Raw genomic sequence first — 16301 nt, forward strand, 5'->3', positions numbered from 1 at the left:
ATGTCACGCATGCCCAACTTGTCAAGTGAGTTGGAAAACACACTATTAGACACAACCTTAGTAAGAGCATCAGCAAGTTGATCTTCAGATCTCACAAACGGAAACATAATAATTTTAGCATCCAATTTTTCCTTAATGAAATGTCGATCTGCTTTGTGCTTAATAGTAAACACATATCTACATCCAACGGTTTTTTTCCGTTTGGTAAAGGAACCAAATCCCAGGTAGAATTCTTTTCCAAAGCTTCCATCTCAACTTGCATGGCATTAACCCACTTAGGGTCAGACAAGGCATCTTGCAATTTTGTTGGAATTGATACACTAGATAGCTGACAGATGTAAGATGCATATGGTTTGGATAAACGATGAGTAGACACATAATTCTTAATAGGATATTTGGCTTTGGCATGCATATCAGGTTCATATTGTACTTTAGGTTTTCCACGATTAGCTTGTGGAGGCAACCGATAAGTAGAAGAATCGTCAGAATTTACCTCATGTATGCCACCATCTTATACCAAATTGTTAGAAGAATCATCACTCAACGAACCATCATCAGCCTATAACTCGTTAGACATATCAGCAACAGGCAACAGATCATTAGAAGGCAATTCATCAGACATACTAACATGCAACTCGCTGGGCACATCTGATCTATCGTCAGTAGAAATAGTTTCGGGAATAACAGGTGACCGATCACTATCTGTAGTCGACTGATCAGTATCACGCAACATAATAGGTTCTGTTCCCAACTCTACCTGTAACATATCATCCATACCATCTATTCGAATCTGCACTTCACTCCCTTTCTCCCCCTGAAGTGGAGAGTCGGAAGAGGGCTTCACAAAATACGAAACTTCCTCATGGAAGGTGACATCCATGGTAATATAAGTTTTTTGAGTCGAAGGATGATAACACTTATAGCCTTTCTGATTGTTAGCATACCCAATAAAGACACATCGGAGAGCACATGCATCAAGTTTACTCCGCTGATGAGAGTAGACATGCACATAAGCAATACACCCAAACACTTTCGGAGGAAGCTTTGATACAGAAACAAGAGAAACATGTTGTTGTAGCACATCGAACGGTGTCTGAAAATTAAGAACCCTACTTGGAACACGATTGATCAAATACACAGCAGCCAAAACAGCATGACCCCACAAATGATTAGGAACACATTTATCCAACATCAAGGAGCGAACAACTTCCATTATTTGACGATTCTTCCGTTCGAACACACCATTTTGTTGGGGTGTAAACGGAGTAGTCGTCTGGTGAATAATACCATGACCACGAAAAAAACATGCTAAAGTGTGATTCACATATTCTCCCCTGTTATCAGACCTGAAGACCTTAACTTTGGTCTGAAACTGAGTAGACACCATTGTACAAAAATCTTGAAGAAGTAATGGAACATCACTCTTATTCTTTATAAAAAACACCCAAGTTAACCGAGTACAATCATCAATAAAAGTAACAAACCAACGGAATCCATTAGAAGTAACTTTTGCTGGACCCCACACATCAGAATGTATCAAATCAAATGACAAAGTAGCTTTAGAATCACTTACAGGAAATGAAGCACGATGACTCTTAGCCATGACACATGTTTCACACTTGAACTCTGAATCACTACAAGTGCGAAACAAAGAAGGAAATAGATGTTTCATATAACTGAATGATGGATGTCCCAATTGTCGATGCCACAACCAAATTTGATGTCTGTCATCCACTTTAGCACTTAAAACTTGATGATTATTTGAACCAGAAACAACAATATCCTCCATGGTCAAGATGTACAAACCCCCTATTCTTTTACCATGACCAATTATCTTCTGAGTTTGAATATCTTGAAAATAACAATACGTATGGTAGAAGTGAGCAGAACAATATAAGGTATCAAGAGGTTTTCCTACCAACAAAAGATTACACTTAAGATCAGGAACAAGTAAAGCACGGACCAATGATAAGGTTGAAGTCAGAGAGATAGTGCCTTCACCCTTCACAGGGGAATGTGCTCCATTTGCACTAGTAACATACGGATCATGAACATAGTCACATAACTCATCAAACACTTTAGGGTCACTAGTCACATGATCAGTGGCCCCAGTATCTATTATCCATTTATTTGTTCCACCAAGATGCATAACAACACCATGATTATATTGAGCCATTGAACAAAAATCACGAACAATAAAGGCACAAAAGATACGCAGCGGAATGAAAACAATTTACCAGATACTGTAGCAGAGAGACTGTTCACAGCACTATAGCATAGACTATTCACGGCACTGTAGAGGACCACTGTTCACGCACTGTAGAGACTATTCACACGGCACTGTAGCACGCCACTATTCAACTTTTTTTTTTTTTTTTTTTAACGAAGGAAATCACGAAAAATGTGGGCACAAAATTAAAGCACACAGGTCACCAAGAGCGAACTGCTCTGATGCCATATTAAACTAAACATGGTAAATACCAATATTAAACTAAACATGGTAAATACCAAAAATATATATGACAATATTTGAGAATTTCTTATATATTCATTAATCTCCAAAGTGAAGTATATATAGGAGTTACAATTGGTATTACATATGTACTTCACCAATATGGGACAATAAATTACTATTTACACTCTAACTAATATATAACTCGCAACATGGTTGTTGCCGTGCTTTTTTTTATCTCGATGGTGGTGTCTAACCCGTAATTGACAACGTACGGTAGGGTCTTCTCATGGTACGTAGCGAGTGAGTTGTAATCATATGGCTAGGGTTTAGTTTTTCAGTTCAATTATTTATGATTTCGAAGTGCGAGTTTGTTCCTTTGTGGTTGTGCGCATTTTGTTTTTGTACTGCCCATATGGCTAATGATTTTTGACGCCCAACATAAATACAATTCTTTGTTTCTTCATGATTCGTATTGGTGCCCTAGAAGTTGAGCTAACGATCCCATTCGGTATCGACTCAGTGAGTCTTCTTTTTTAATCATCTCCATCTTCCGCACTCGCTCCTCATGAGTGAAACCAAAACGCACCCGTACAGTGCGCACCAGCACCTTTTCTTCACTTCCTCATCACTTGCTTCTCCGTCTCTAAGCAATTGCCTCTGCCATTTCTCTTCTTTGTGCAACTGCTTCCACTCAGATACCCATTTGTCCCACTCTTCCTTCAAGATCCTTCTCTTCTCGCAAAGCTTTTCTTCTTCCTTCTTCTTTGAAGCTGGAGTATTAATTGGGTTGAGTCAGACTCAGGGAGTCTTCAACGAGCTCTTTGGAGCATTCACCATTCTCTTCTTCCTTCTTCTTTGAAGCTGGAGTATTGGGTTGAGTCAGACTCAGGAAATCTTCAACGAGCTCTTTGGAGCATTCACCATTCTCTTCTTCCTTCTTCTTTGAAGCTGGAGTATTGGGTTGAGTCAGACTCAGGGAGTCTTCAACAGGCTCTTTTATTTTTTCAAGTTCGAGTTGACGGAGGGAGCATTCACCATTCTCTTCTTCTTTCTTCTCATCACCTGCTTTGAAATGATTAATTACGTTGTATTCTCGATCTCATTCGAATCAAACAAATACAAAGCCCTGTGACTGTGTATATATATAAAATAAAATATAAAAAAAAAACTAGAAAACATGAATTTACATACGCAGATTGTAAGCGGAGATCTAACACAACAATTAAAAATATGTAAATTCGAAATTAAAAATAATCAATCTTCCTCCTCAAATAAATTAAATGGGAATTTTAAATATCACCACAAAAAAAATAATCAGGTATGAAATCGATCAAAAGGTAATTCTCGCACTCAAACTCAAAATTAAACATGAATTTACATAAGCAGATTGCAAACGGATATCTAATACAACAATTGAAAATTGCGAAGTTGAAATTACAAATAATCCATCTTCCTTCTCACTCACAAACCCTAAAACAAAAACCAAAAGCAACCACAAGAAGAGATGTGACTCCGGATCTCACCTCGAAGCTCTGGCGGTTGTGCTCGTTTGTTCCTGTTGGCCTAGGCATGGCTGTCCATGATTTTCTCAGAGAGAGATGTGTTAGGGTAAAATTGGTTATTCCTAAACAAAATGCCTAAGTGTGTAATCTTAGACTAGTGTTTGTTTTCAATTGTAATTGTTTAAGTCTAAGGATGTCTCTCACACTTTCTATGCAAAGATGCTACGTAAACAAGATACTTATTCAGGTACGTTCACACACATGCATCCAACTACATTCATCTGCATCTCATGTAATTGTATTTGGGATAAGACTCTTACTCCTTGTGTGTTTTATTTCTCTAAGAATGAATTATCACGTCTATCAAACCGTGTTTTCAAACTGAGGTGTTTGCATGTTGGTGTGACTTAATCTGTTTGCATGGGATTTATCTGATTGGATGTTGGTGGAGTTATCAACTACATGGATTGCATTGTAGTCCTTATCAGATAAGAAATTGGTGCGGTGCTTTTTGCATTGAAGTCAGGAACGTGCTCAAGTTTAGCGATATATGCATGAAAGCCGATTTCATTAAAAAGAGAATTTAGAAGCAGCAGCTTTGTGTTTTGTGTGCGTGAAAAATAATTTTAATATTGCTGCTATCTTGTGGTTTCAACAGCATGTGTTTTTAAAGAGAAAATATTATTTTCATGCTGATTTCATTTGGGTCTTTAATCGAAATCAATTACGAAAATGTGCCTTGTGATTTTCGTAATTGGTTGATTTTCAAAAATCATTTCATCATACATACATTATGTATGATCGCGTTAGTATCTTGCAAAATTCGAGGACACAGTGATTGACGGCCGCGTTAGTATCGTGCCACCTCCACTCGAAGGCTGAAGAGAGATTGAGTAGCAAAGCGCAGAGACAAAACTGCCTACTAGTATGCGTGTCTAGTTGATGAGTTTTGTAAGTCTTTCTGTACTTATTTCTCTTAGTGTTTGTCCTGGCTTGGGAGCTCGAGGATTTTCCCAGTGATGGGTTTTGCCTCGTTAAATCCTACATCCTTGTGCACTTTTTATTTATCGTTTTAATTGCATATGAGTATGATAGTTTGATATGTGATGTGAATGTGGATTTAATTTGAGAACTGAAAATTAAATTGAAAATTGAATTGGATTTTTAAGTTAGAACCTATTCACCTCCCTCTAGGTTAAACTAGTACCATCCTAGAACTTTCAAGATGGCAATTGCATGAGTTTTTTTTTTTGTTTTTTTGTTTTTATGGAGACGGTTGAAAATAAAGGATTTATGACAAATATAAGAATTCTTCAATAATCTCACAAACTCAAATAACAATCTTCTCCAGAAGGAGGTATTTATAAGATTACAATGGAGTATACTATGAAACAAATCAATACAATCCCTTGTCTACAAGATAAGGAAACCTAGACCAAATCAAATCATATCAAAACCCTAAGTAAATCATATAAAATCACCAAATTACCGTCAATAAAAGTACAATATATAGAAAGTAAATTGACATAGTTACCAGCGTACGGTGGCAAATGTTTGGGTGTAGAGGTATTCTCTATCTCGATGGCAGTGTCTATCCTGTTGCCATGCCGGTTTTGTGATGCATTATATTTGGTGCATTTTTATTTCGATGGCGTTGTCTAACCCATAATTTACAACGGTAGGGTCTTCTCATGGTACGTAGTAAGTGAGCTGTGATCATATGGTATATAATTGAAGTTTGGCAGGCCCTCATTTCCAGTTTCATCTACCAATGATATCTTCACTTTCTCTGTAGAATTTGTAATGTCACTGAAAATTTTGACTGCCTTCCTGGCATCATCAGTGATGGGACAGCATGAATTCACACCATTTAATCATCCTGTGCTTGTTCTATTCCATATTGCCAATTCTTCGGTCTTGAAACATGGTTACCCCCACAAGTGAGGTCTCGAGCACTTGTACCCACTTCAGAAGAGGATGATCCAGAGTTACCCGTAGTTGAGCTTCCAGATGAACATGGAAGAGGTAGACAACAGAATGACAGGTAGTCAGGACATAATTAGTAGCACAGAACAGGATAAAAAAAACAAAGTACTCATATTTAGGGACAATCTACTCACCATGAAAGTCATACACCATCTCTCTCAAGTCACTATAGAAATGCGTGGGAGTTTGTGCACCATTAAACTCGTAGGTTTCCTCCAACCCATTGAAAAACTGCAAAGAAGGCTTTCCTATAAATATCGGTACAGACACAGTTCAAAGAGCTCCATGACCGCTTTTACTCGGAACGGATCTCGCTCCAAAGTGGGAGATTGAGGAGCTCAAGAAGGGGTTGGATGCCAAAGTTCTGAACATTCTCTTGAAAATTGGAATCCAATGTTCTGAACTTTCACTCATAAATGGAGTCCAAAATTCTGAATTTTCAATCAAAAATGGAATCCAAAGCTCAGGAATTGTTTGAAATCGAGATATTGGTTAAATAGATTAGAAGGCAGGTTGGTGGTGGTAAGGAGAAATGGTTGCTGGGAACTAAGCAATTTGTTAGGGGCCTCCCAAAATCACTCTAAATTTACATGGGACAACGATCTTCATTGCTCTGATGATAGGCACAGTGTGTATAGGATTTGATTCTCGAACAACAGCAAGTATTAATAACACGGAAAGAATGACTTGCCATGAAGCCAAAAAGGTTCATCAAATACTCAAACACCCCCCTGTTTTAGCAACATTTGCGGGGAAAGTTCTGCAGGCGGTTGAACTCATCAATGACTTGAAACGGGTAGCTCAAATTCCAAGGGAATTCACAATGGAAAGGTTAATCAAACATGCCCATACATATGCCACTGGAAAAACAATCACAGCATTCCTTTGAGATTTTCAAGTGGTGAGAATGTGAGTATTAATTTAATTTTCCTTTATAACTTAGTTTCAATTTGTAATAATAATAGTTTCTTATAATAACAGGATTACATGGGCACCATATGATATTTTATCCTATTGAAGGCTGCCGAGAGCCTTTTTGTCGTTGTCCATATACGTCTGTAATGGAATGTTGCGATATGGAGGGAGGACTCTTCTGTATTAGCTCTGAGCGCAAAGCATTATTTTGAGAACAAGTACAGTGTAATAGAAGTCGAAGCAAATCCGTTATTTTGAGAACAAGTACAGTGTAATAGAAGTCGAAGCAAATCCTGGTCATTTCTTTGACAGCATACCAATCGGACTGGAAACGGAAGAAGTTTCTTTCAAGCTACCATTCAAAGTGGTGGCAGCACTGGTCCACCCTTTAGAGTCAATACGATAATCGACAAAAAAGTTGAGTACCATCAACGCAATTTCATCCCTTTGTACCAAAGACACAAAGAGATGAGAGAGCAATGCGAAAAAAGACATCATTTGTTTGTCATGTATCCAACTATCCTGAAAGGCTTTAACAGTGGACTTGTTATATCTAAATTGTCTCATGTTAGTGTTTATTGTTAGTCAATTACATGCTTTTAATGCTTCTTTTAATGCCTACGGATGCCGTTCTTTTAATGTAGGATATGCTTCGATAAAGTGACAGATAGGGGATTTCGGTTAGCCACTATCCAAGGCAATACTAGACCATACGTGTTACAACTTTTGAAATTTTCTATGAATAAACATAACGAGAAATCTTATGCCGTACAAGCTTTGGAGAGTTTACCTCTAAGAACTTTTAGAGGAACGAAAAAATTAAAGTCTTACGAGTTGGTCGTTAATTTGGGGTAAAGAGGTTTGGAAAAAAGATTTAGATCCCCGTTATTGCAACAAACAATGGATGGGTGTCATACAGGCACCGATATTCATACAGACACCCGTCCATTATTTGTTGCAATAACGGGTATCTAAATCTTTTCTCCAAACCTCTGTACCCAAATTCACGAGCAACTCGTAAGACTTTAATTTTTTTGTTTCTCTAAAAGTTCTTAGAGGTAAACTCTCCAAAGCTTGTAGAGCATAAGGTTTCTCGTCATGTTTACTCATAGAAAATTTCAAAAATTGTAACAAGTAAGGTCCAGTATTGCCCTGGATAGCTAACCGAAATCCCTTATCCATCACTTTATCAAAACGTATCCTACATTAAAAGAATGGCATCCATAGGCATTAAAAAAACATTAAAAACATGTAATTGACTAACAATAAACACTTACATTGGACAATTTAGATATAATTTAGATATAACAAGTCCACGGTTAAAGCCTTCCAAGATAGTTGGATACCTGACAAACAAATGATGTCCTTTCTCGCATTACTCTATCATCTCTTTGTGTCTTTTGGTACAGAGGGATCTTTGTGTCTTTTGGTACAGAGGGATGAAATTGCGTTGATGATACTCAACTTTTTCGTTGATTATCGTATCAACTCTAAAAGATGGACCAATGCTAACATCACTTTGAATGGCAGCTTTAAACACGGCTTAAAAGAAATCTTCTTCCGTTTCCAATCCGATTGTTATGCTGTTAAAGAAATGAACAAGATTCGCTTCGACTCCCGTTACATTATCCTTGTTCTCAAAATAATGCTTTTTTAATCATCTCCATCTTCGGCACTCGCTCCTCATGAGTGAAACCAAAACGCACCCGTACAGTGCGCACCAGCACCTTTTCTTCACTTTCCTCATCACTTGCTTCTCCGTCTCTAAGCAATTGCCTCTGCCATTTCTCTTCTTTGTGCAACTGCTTCCACTCAGATACCCATTTGTCCCACTCTTTCTTCAAGATCCTTCCCTTCTCGCAAAGCTTTTCTTCTTCCTTCTTTGAAGATGGAGTATTAATTGGGTTGAGTCAGACTCAGGAAGTCTTCAACGAACTTTTCGGAGCATTCACCATTCTCTTCTTCCTTCTTCTTTGAAGCTGGAGTATTGGGTTGAGTCAGACTCAGGGAGTCTTCAACAGGCTCTTTTATTTTTTCAAGTTCGAGTTGACGGAAGGAGCATCCACCATTGTCTTCTTCTTTCTTCTCATCACCTGCTTGTCACCGGATTGAAATGATTAATTACGTTGTATTCTCGATCTCATTCAAATCAAATAAATACAAAGCCCGGCTGTGCGTGTGTGTATATATATATAAATAAAATATAAAAAAAAAAACTAGAAAACATGAATTTACATACACAGATTGCAAGCGGAGATCTAACACAACTAATAAAAATATGTAAATTCAAAATATGTAAATATATATATATATATATAATAATTTCAAGAGCTGCAAGAGAATCACAGACGCCTTCCACCTGAGAGCGGAGGTGTTCATGGCGAGAGTCCATGGCAGCGGCGACCGCGTCCGGATCCGAGGAGGTGGCGGACTGAGTATTTTTGCCCATCGAACGACGGGCTCTGATACCAATTGGTACGCCCAATCGGTCCACAAACAAGAAAGACAGTAATTAACAGAGAAAGTGCAGAAATTGTAAAGGAGCAAGAAAGGGAATAGAGACGGAAAAGGGAAGAAGAGTCAATTTCACTCATCATCCCTTTCTCAGATTACAACGTATTATTTATATACAATTTGAAAAGGGAACCCTAAAATCAAACAGGCTGGGCTTTGAGAGAGATTTAGTTAAGGGCTAACAAGCATGGGCTGGAAGAAAGAGCTAAGAGGCCCAAACCATGTGGTCCTAACAGGCTTGGCCGCTTCAGAGAGAGAGGGAGATAGAACGGGTTTTTTTTGGGGGGTTGGGTAACTCGGTTGTGCTCTGTATTATTGTTATTTACTAGCTTTTTTCAATGTGATTTTTTATTTATTTTATTATTGTTATAGGCCTAATTTAGACAAAGGGAGGGGTAGGAATGGGCAAATACATATGGGTAACCACGGTTACCCATCCATTTAAATTAAACGGTTACGGTTATGGGTAACCGTTTAGATAAATAAACGTTTATGGGTATAACCGTTTACCCGCGAAATTTAAATGGGCGGTTATGGGTATTAACCACGGTTATAAACGGGTAACCGTTTACCCATTTATTTTATATATATAAAACTAACCCAAACCATGTTCTCGATCTAATAATGCTTAGCACCCAATAAATTAGTAAGGAATTCATCGGTCATTCTCTCAATAACACTACTATAGGAATGATGATTCTCATCATCAAGGAATTTGCCAAATTAATTTAAATTCCTAGCAGGTAACCATGAAATTGACATAAATGCTTTTACAGAAATGTCTTCTAAACAATTTTTGTAACCCAATAATACTTAGCAAATATTATATTTACCTTCATTGGTAATAATTAAAAATATCGTCTGTAAACTATTATTTCAATTATTGGAATAATATAAGGACTTGAAAAATTAAAATATGGAAATGTATGATGAATGTACCTATAACGGTGTTTAATTATCAAAAAAAAAATTTATGACAATTTTTTTTTTAATTTTCAAGTTGTTAAAAAACATGTAGACGGGTGAAAAAAGGGTAATGGTAAAAAAAAAGATAAACGGGTTAAAAAGGATAAATAGGTAAACGGGTATTAAACGGTTACGGTTAAATAGGTATGCGATTATGGGTATGGTTAACCATTTATAAACGGTTATGGGTATGGGTATAACCGTTTAGGCAATTACCCAACGGGTAAACGGTTATGCGGGTATGAGCATAAACGATTATGGGTAAATTAACCGCGGTTACCCGTCCGCATAACCATTGCCCATCCCTAGGGAGGGGTGTGGCCGCACCAAGAGAAAAGAGAGATGTGTGTAATTTGAGGTGGGTTATGTCATCTCATTCTGTTTTTATTTATGGTAGGAGGGAAATTCCTTATGACAATAGAATTACAATTCTAATAGTATAATATATAGTCTAAAATATATGGTAGAATTCCATAAAAATATCTTAGATTTGATAAGAATTACCCACTCACATTCTTAAACTAATAGTATTGCAAAAATTTTGCTATTGTTATTATTTTTTTTAGTGGGGATTTTTCATGTGACTTGACGATACTGCCCTTTCTATAAATATAGAGGCATGCAAGTTGGATTTCAATTTCCGATTCCGCTATTAGTTGGAATGTATTTCAAAATTTCGAGCTGAAATATTTTAAACAAACGATAATCAATGGGAAGGTGGTGAGCAAAAACACTATTTCCAATGGTCAACGGTTTGAGTTGTGTTGGTGCAGTGAATTGTGTTGGAAGTTATGACATTGTCCTCTCGGTCTAGCGGTGAAATTGTGTTGAAAGTTAATGTCATTATAGTTCCACAACGACATAAATTCACCGCTAATAAAACTCTACAAGTTAAGTTCACTGCTACTATCTAGTTTCACAAGTTCGGATATTTAGGTCAAGAGTTTATTTAATCTTGAATGAGTTCGAACTTAAATGATAAAACCATATTCTTCTTAAGTAGCGGTGAAATTGTGTTGGAAGGAGGTCACCAAATTACAAATTTCCGTCAACAAAACTACAATACAAATTAAATTGACATAGTTACATAGGCAGGCGGGCAAAATGTTAGACACACTTGCAGCCTAGCTGGTTGGACATTTTCTTACCAAAATTGGAAAAACATAAGGTCATTTCTCAAACCTGAATGAGAACAAGATTTAGTTACTATCATCTTGTGTGTATAAAACACTACGCTTGTACAGCTTCTACAGAAGCTCATCTCCAACATTCTGCTTACATTTTCCTACTTCAAAACAAAATTCTCCAGTTTCGGAGCTCGGAAGCATTGCCATACTCGGATGATCAGCCACGGGTACTCGGTACCAGTGATAGTTACCATCAGCTACCCCAACACTAATCTTTTCCCTGCACACGAACACAGCAACAATTACCAGCAACGAAGAGGGTTTGAAGTAGATAAACTTAAACGTTTGTGACTGGAGGCCGGAGCATAATATGCATTGACCCTTTTTGTTTCACATTCAAATTCATTCATCTTCTATACTTCTCAGTTCAGGGATATCCCAATGTTGGTTTCAGTCTATAGTTTATTGAAAAGATTGTAATGTGCGAGCAGTGCCATGGAAAAACCGAAAAATCGAGTCCTATCTTCACAGTAGAACATGAAATCTACAAAACAAGCACCCTACTTAAAACTAGACCGGGTATAGCTGCTTTCAGCAAAATATATTTCAGTAGAGCATATGATGTTCGTGGCGTATGGAGCGCATAGAGTAAACAGAACGGCTATGATTCTTCGAACACCCTTTTTGGGAATTTTCTAACATGTGTAGTTTTAGTTTACCTCTGCGTTCTTTCCGTCCATTCTGTTTATTCCCCGGCAAGGTACACTTCCACAGTTATACGAAAATGCCTTTATAGGATGTCCATGATCATCAAAGTCAATACCATAAAGGTCGTATCCAGTGCACAAGACTCCCGCTTTACGCAGGGTCTGAGAGAGGTGAATGTCGGCTAGCCTTACCCCCATTTTATGGAGAGGCTGCTCCCAAGTCTCGAACCCGAGACCTACCGCTCATGGGCGAAGGCACTTGGCATCGCACCAAGTGCGACCTCTATCAAAGTCAATACCATAATCCTGTAAAACGATTTTCCTCATCATTTTATGGACACAAAAACATCTACCATAACGGATAAGTTATAGCAAACATACAACAGTAGGCAAGCGCTCACTCACCCATGTCAGCTCTTCAAAAGCGTTCACTTTCCTCGTAGCAAAAAATGCAAACTGCATACGCACAAATAAGGTACTCAGATGCTTTTTCATCCAGTGTAATTAGTGTGTAAGAATTGAAATTGAAAGCAACCGAACCCGTATGTGATAATAGTGACGGTCAGGGGTCTCCACTTGAACTGGGATATCAATCAAATTTGCATCAGAGCAACTGGAATTACGAGAAAATCCAAACAAACACAAGTTCAGTACAGGCAGACGATTCGCAAGCTTAGCTATTGATTAAAAACTTCAGATTTAGATGATTTTTGTTGAGATAAATGAATATGACAATTGCTCTTAATAGTTAATACAACGCAAGAAGTTCTACTCGTTTTTGTAACTCGGTTGGAATTAGTGGTGAACTTGCTAACTTATGCCAAGACTCCTCCATTCCAAACCATAGCACCAAAATGGCAAGCGTACTAAGGATTAAAAAAATTGCAGGTAAATATGCAATTTATAAAGACATACAAATGAGATAGATGACCTGCTCAGCCTAAGACAACGATAACAAAGAACAAAGTCACCAAAATATACATAAATCCACAGGAATTGGAGTATTACCTATGATTGATAAATCTGGCAACATTTCCATGAGATGTTTCATCAAGACAAAGGGCATCGTCATCCTTCAAAATTTGCTCTGAGCAATACGGGGTAGGTATGTCTCTTAGCTCCCAGCTTTGGGTATTTCTCTCGTACAATTCGTTGTTGTTCAGTATCTCCCCAACATATTCACAGACAAATGCCCCATTCTGCAAGACCTCTAGTATCCTAACACTCCAGCCTTTCCCTTCAGGAGTCACAAACACCTGAAGCAAATCAGAACAAGAAATACTTATTGGATTAAGTACGAACTTCGAATGGAATGTTTGTACCAACATAACGCCTCATGAAAAAAATGAAAATTCGTAAGGTTAACGATGAAAACAAATTTGGGAGAGCTACTAGTGCTCATTGTTGTTCCGTGGATGCTTCACGAAGAAACTAAAAGATTAAAACAGCACTAAAACAAAGAAATAAAAATTTTGCTGAAATATTATGCAGCTTCAACTAGTAAATTCCTTAATAATATACAAGACAGTAATAGTTTGGAGTCTTTGGACACCCAACAGTTAAAAAGCATCTCTTCACTATACTACCCGATTTCCACACGACAAGTCACATCCACATTTTCTCCAGCATTCTTTATTAAACTTCCTGATGTGGTGACCTTTGCATTTTTCGGGGTAGTACTCGTTCTTAGACCTCTCATTGGGACAGTCTTGACAATAAACAAAGTTGCGCGCCTCCGGTTCCTTGACACAAGCTGTTAAAAAATCTTCTTTAAGCAGGCCTTGTGCTGTGTACACAAACTCTCCACCGGTTTCACGAGCACATGCACATGGTATTGCCACTGAGAGACAATCTCCAGAGCAGTCAGTGCAGCAATCTTCAACCGAAATCCGAGCTAGCGACATGTTGACATTGGCATTTTGTTAGATAATATTCTGCGGTATATAATTCAACTTTGGAAGGCACTCAATTCCAGTTTCGTCTACCAATGATATTTTCACTTTCTCTGTAGATTTTGTAGTGTCACGGAAAAAATTGAATGCCGTCCTGCCCTCACGAGTGATGGGACTGCTTGAATCCACACCATTTAACTCAGCCTGTGATTGTTCTATTCCACATTGCCGATTCTTCGGTCTTGAAACATGGTTACCTCAACCAGTGAGGTCTCTAGCACTTGTACCCACTTCAGAAGAGGATGATCATGGGTTACCCGCAGCTGAACCTCCAGACGAATCTGGAAGAGCTAGACAACCGAATGCAGTCTTTTACCTGGTCTTTCAGGCCCATCAAACTCCATGGCAGCTTCTCTTTTCTCTTCTTTTCCGTATTTCAAAACAAAAAATATGAAAGGCAAGGACTAGTACAAATTGGTTTTCAAGTCAATTATCAACTACAACTTTACAAGTGGATTGAAACATCCAATCCCCCAATTTTCCATACCCATCCGATCGCTCTGAGATCGTTGGAAGATGATGAATTTATTTATTTTTTATTTTTTTAATGGGAATTTTTCGTCTGACTTGACCATACAGTCCTTCGTCTAATGTACAGAGGCATGCAAGTTGGATTTCAATTTTCCGATTCCGTTATAAATCCACTATAAAACCAATTGGTAATATGGAGAGTAGTCCAAGATCATATAAGCACATAGTAAATCTTGTCTTTCACCAATGTGAGACAACTCTCAATACGTCCCCGCACATCAAGAGATCGGATCATCTCCGGATCATTCAAGCAGGAGTGCTCAATAAAAAGTGAACGGCCAGGATTGTAATGTGCGATGGGTGCCATGGAAAAACCGTAAAGTCAAGTCCTATCTTCACAGTAGAACATGACATCTACAAAACAAGCACCCTACTTAAAACTAGACGGGGTATAGCTGGCTGGGACCTGGATTATCTGACCTCCTCATCCCATACTCTTTCCATCCTCTCATATGTATGTGGTCATGGTTAAATCACGTTAACATTTTATATTTTTTTTTTATAGAAATAGTAAGACAAAAAGCAATGGAAATATAAAATGTTGACGTAGCTTAACTGTGACCACATAAATAGAAAAGATTGGGAAAGGAATGGAATAGGGAGAGCAAACAATCCAGATCCCTCAGCAAAATCTATTTCAAAAGAGCATATGATGTTTGTGGCGTGTGGAGCTCACCCTCAGCAAAATCTATTTCAAAAGAGCATATGATGTTTGTGGCGTGTGGAGCTCATAGAGTAAAAGTTTCGGAAAATTTTCTTATGATTTGAGAGAAAAAAGAGAGGAAAGAGAGACTGATTTTGATTTGACAATCTTTGTTTGATTAATCAAATTCTTCAGTATAGTCACTTTATTTAAGAAGTGAAGTTTTCAAACGCACTGAGTCACTCCAATTATCCGCGTTCTCAGACGTCCACATCCATCACGACCTTCTCTTCTTCCGGAAGTAAAAGGCAAAGACTCTCTCTTTCCCAATGGCCTTTTGTTTTCTATTTTTGTTTTTGAGCTTCTGCTTCTTGGTCTTTTTTGAGTTTATTGGTTCCAACTTCCAAGGCATCAAGGGGATCCTTAGATTTCTGTAAGGATCTTACTTTTTCTTTTGTTTATTTTTTATGTTGTTGGCTTATTGTAAATTACTAGGTTTATGGGGTTGACTTGCTTTCTGAGTCAGACATTAGGAACGCTATCCAGTTAGATTTGTTTTTGTTTCTGTTTTATTTTTGTATTTAATTTAAAGATTACTGTTTATTTGATTCTTTCAAATCCCAGTTTAAACAACAGTCAAATGTATATATGTTGTGCATTATTATAATTAGTCTACTTGGTTAGCTAAGATTACAAAGATATGACCAAGTGTTTTTTTTTTTTTTTTTTTTTTTTTTTTTTTTTTTTTTGCGTGTGTAATAAATTATCAGTTTTCGGTTTGATCCAATAGGTTTTTGCTCATTCGTAAGTGATGTATTTTTGCTCATGATAAGAGTAAAAATAAACCTTTTTAGCAACAGAAGAAATATAAACATATTCCCGGTTTATACAAATGGGTGCGCAGAAGTATTTGTGCTACTTGGAGATAATCAATTGAAAGCTTCTTCGCTAGCAGTATATACATGTGTAGAAACCGGATTATGTTGCCTCAAATCTATGGCAG

At 37.6% G+C, this 16301-nt stretch overlaps 1 protein-coding gene and 3 long non-coding RNA genes across 6 annotated transcripts; all 4 read right to left on the minus strand.

The window, feature by feature from the left end:
* Positions 1 to 3077: 3077 nt before the first annotated feature.
* On the minus strand, positions 3078 to 7739 carry LOC103423586 (uncharacterized). Of its 3 annotated transcripts, XR_003767435.2 has the most exons (4): positions 6078 to 6831; positions 5500 to 5960; positions 3979 to 4028; positions 3078 to 3517 (listed from the first exon to the last, which is right to left on the minus strand). It is a non-coding gene; the product is annotated as an uncharacterized lncRNA (long non-coding RNA). The 3 variants fall into 3 exon arrangements; XR_003767436.2 differs by lacking the exon at positions 3979 to 4028 and having other exon boundaries at positions 6078 to 6833; XR_011573914.1 differs by lacking the exons at positions 3078 to 3517; positions 3979 to 4028 and having other exon boundaries at positions 5248 to 5960; positions 6078 to 7739.
* A 349-nt stretch (positions 7740 to 8088) lies between these two features.
* Positions 8089 to 9458, minus strand: LOC139189990 (uncharacterized). The gene is made up of 2 exons (XR_011573915.1): positions 9218 to 9458; positions 8089 to 8951 (listed from the first exon to the last, which is right to left on the minus strand). It is a non-coding gene; the product is annotated as an uncharacterized lncRNA (long non-coding RNA).
* A 1851-nt stretch (positions 9459 to 11309) lies between these two features.
* LOC139189960 (uncharacterized) lies at positions 11310 to 12293 on the minus strand. Its single transcript, XR_011573796.1, has 2 exons — positions 12185 to 12293; positions 11310 to 11745 (listed from the first exon to the last, which is right to left on the minus strand). It is a non-coding gene; the product is annotated as an uncharacterized lncRNA (long non-coding RNA).
* Positions 12294 to 12415: 122 nt separating this feature from the next.
* LOC114820045 (histone-lysine N-methyltransferase SUVR4-like) lies at positions 12416 to 14076 on the minus strand. Its single transcript, XM_070809206.1, has 5 exons — positions 13759 to 14076; positions 13181 to 13428; positions 12713 to 12785; positions 12578 to 12628; positions 12416 to 12478 (listed from the first exon to the last, which is right to left on the minus strand). The coding sequence occupies exons 1-5, from the start codon at positions 14074 to 14076 to the stop codon at positions 12416 to 12418; spliced, it is 753 nt and encodes a 250-aa protein (XP_070665307.1).
* Between the last annotated feature and the right edge of the window lie 2225 nt (positions 14077 to 16301).

This window comes from Malus domestica, chromosome 12 (assembly GCF_042453785.1).
Source record: "Malus domestica chromosome 12, GDT2T_hap1".
Lineage (NCBI taxonomy): Eukaryota > Viridiplantae > Streptophyta > Magnoliopsida > Rosales > Rosaceae > Malus > Malus domestica.

Excerpts from the sequence above, each read along its gene's own strand:
- LOC114820045 (XM_070809206.1), bottom strand. The coding sequence starts at position 14,076 with ATGTCGCTAGCTCGGATTTCGGTTGAAGATTGCTGCACTGACTGCTCT. Across the intron at positions 12,786-13,180 it reads GCCAGATTTATCAATCATAG|TTGCTCTGATGCAAATTTGA; the intron begins GTAATACTCCAA and ends TCGTAATTCCAG. Across the intron at positions 12,629-12,712 it reads GTCACTATTATCACATACGG|TTTGCATTTTTTGCTACGAG; the intron begins GTTCGGTTGCTT and ends GTGCGTATGCAG.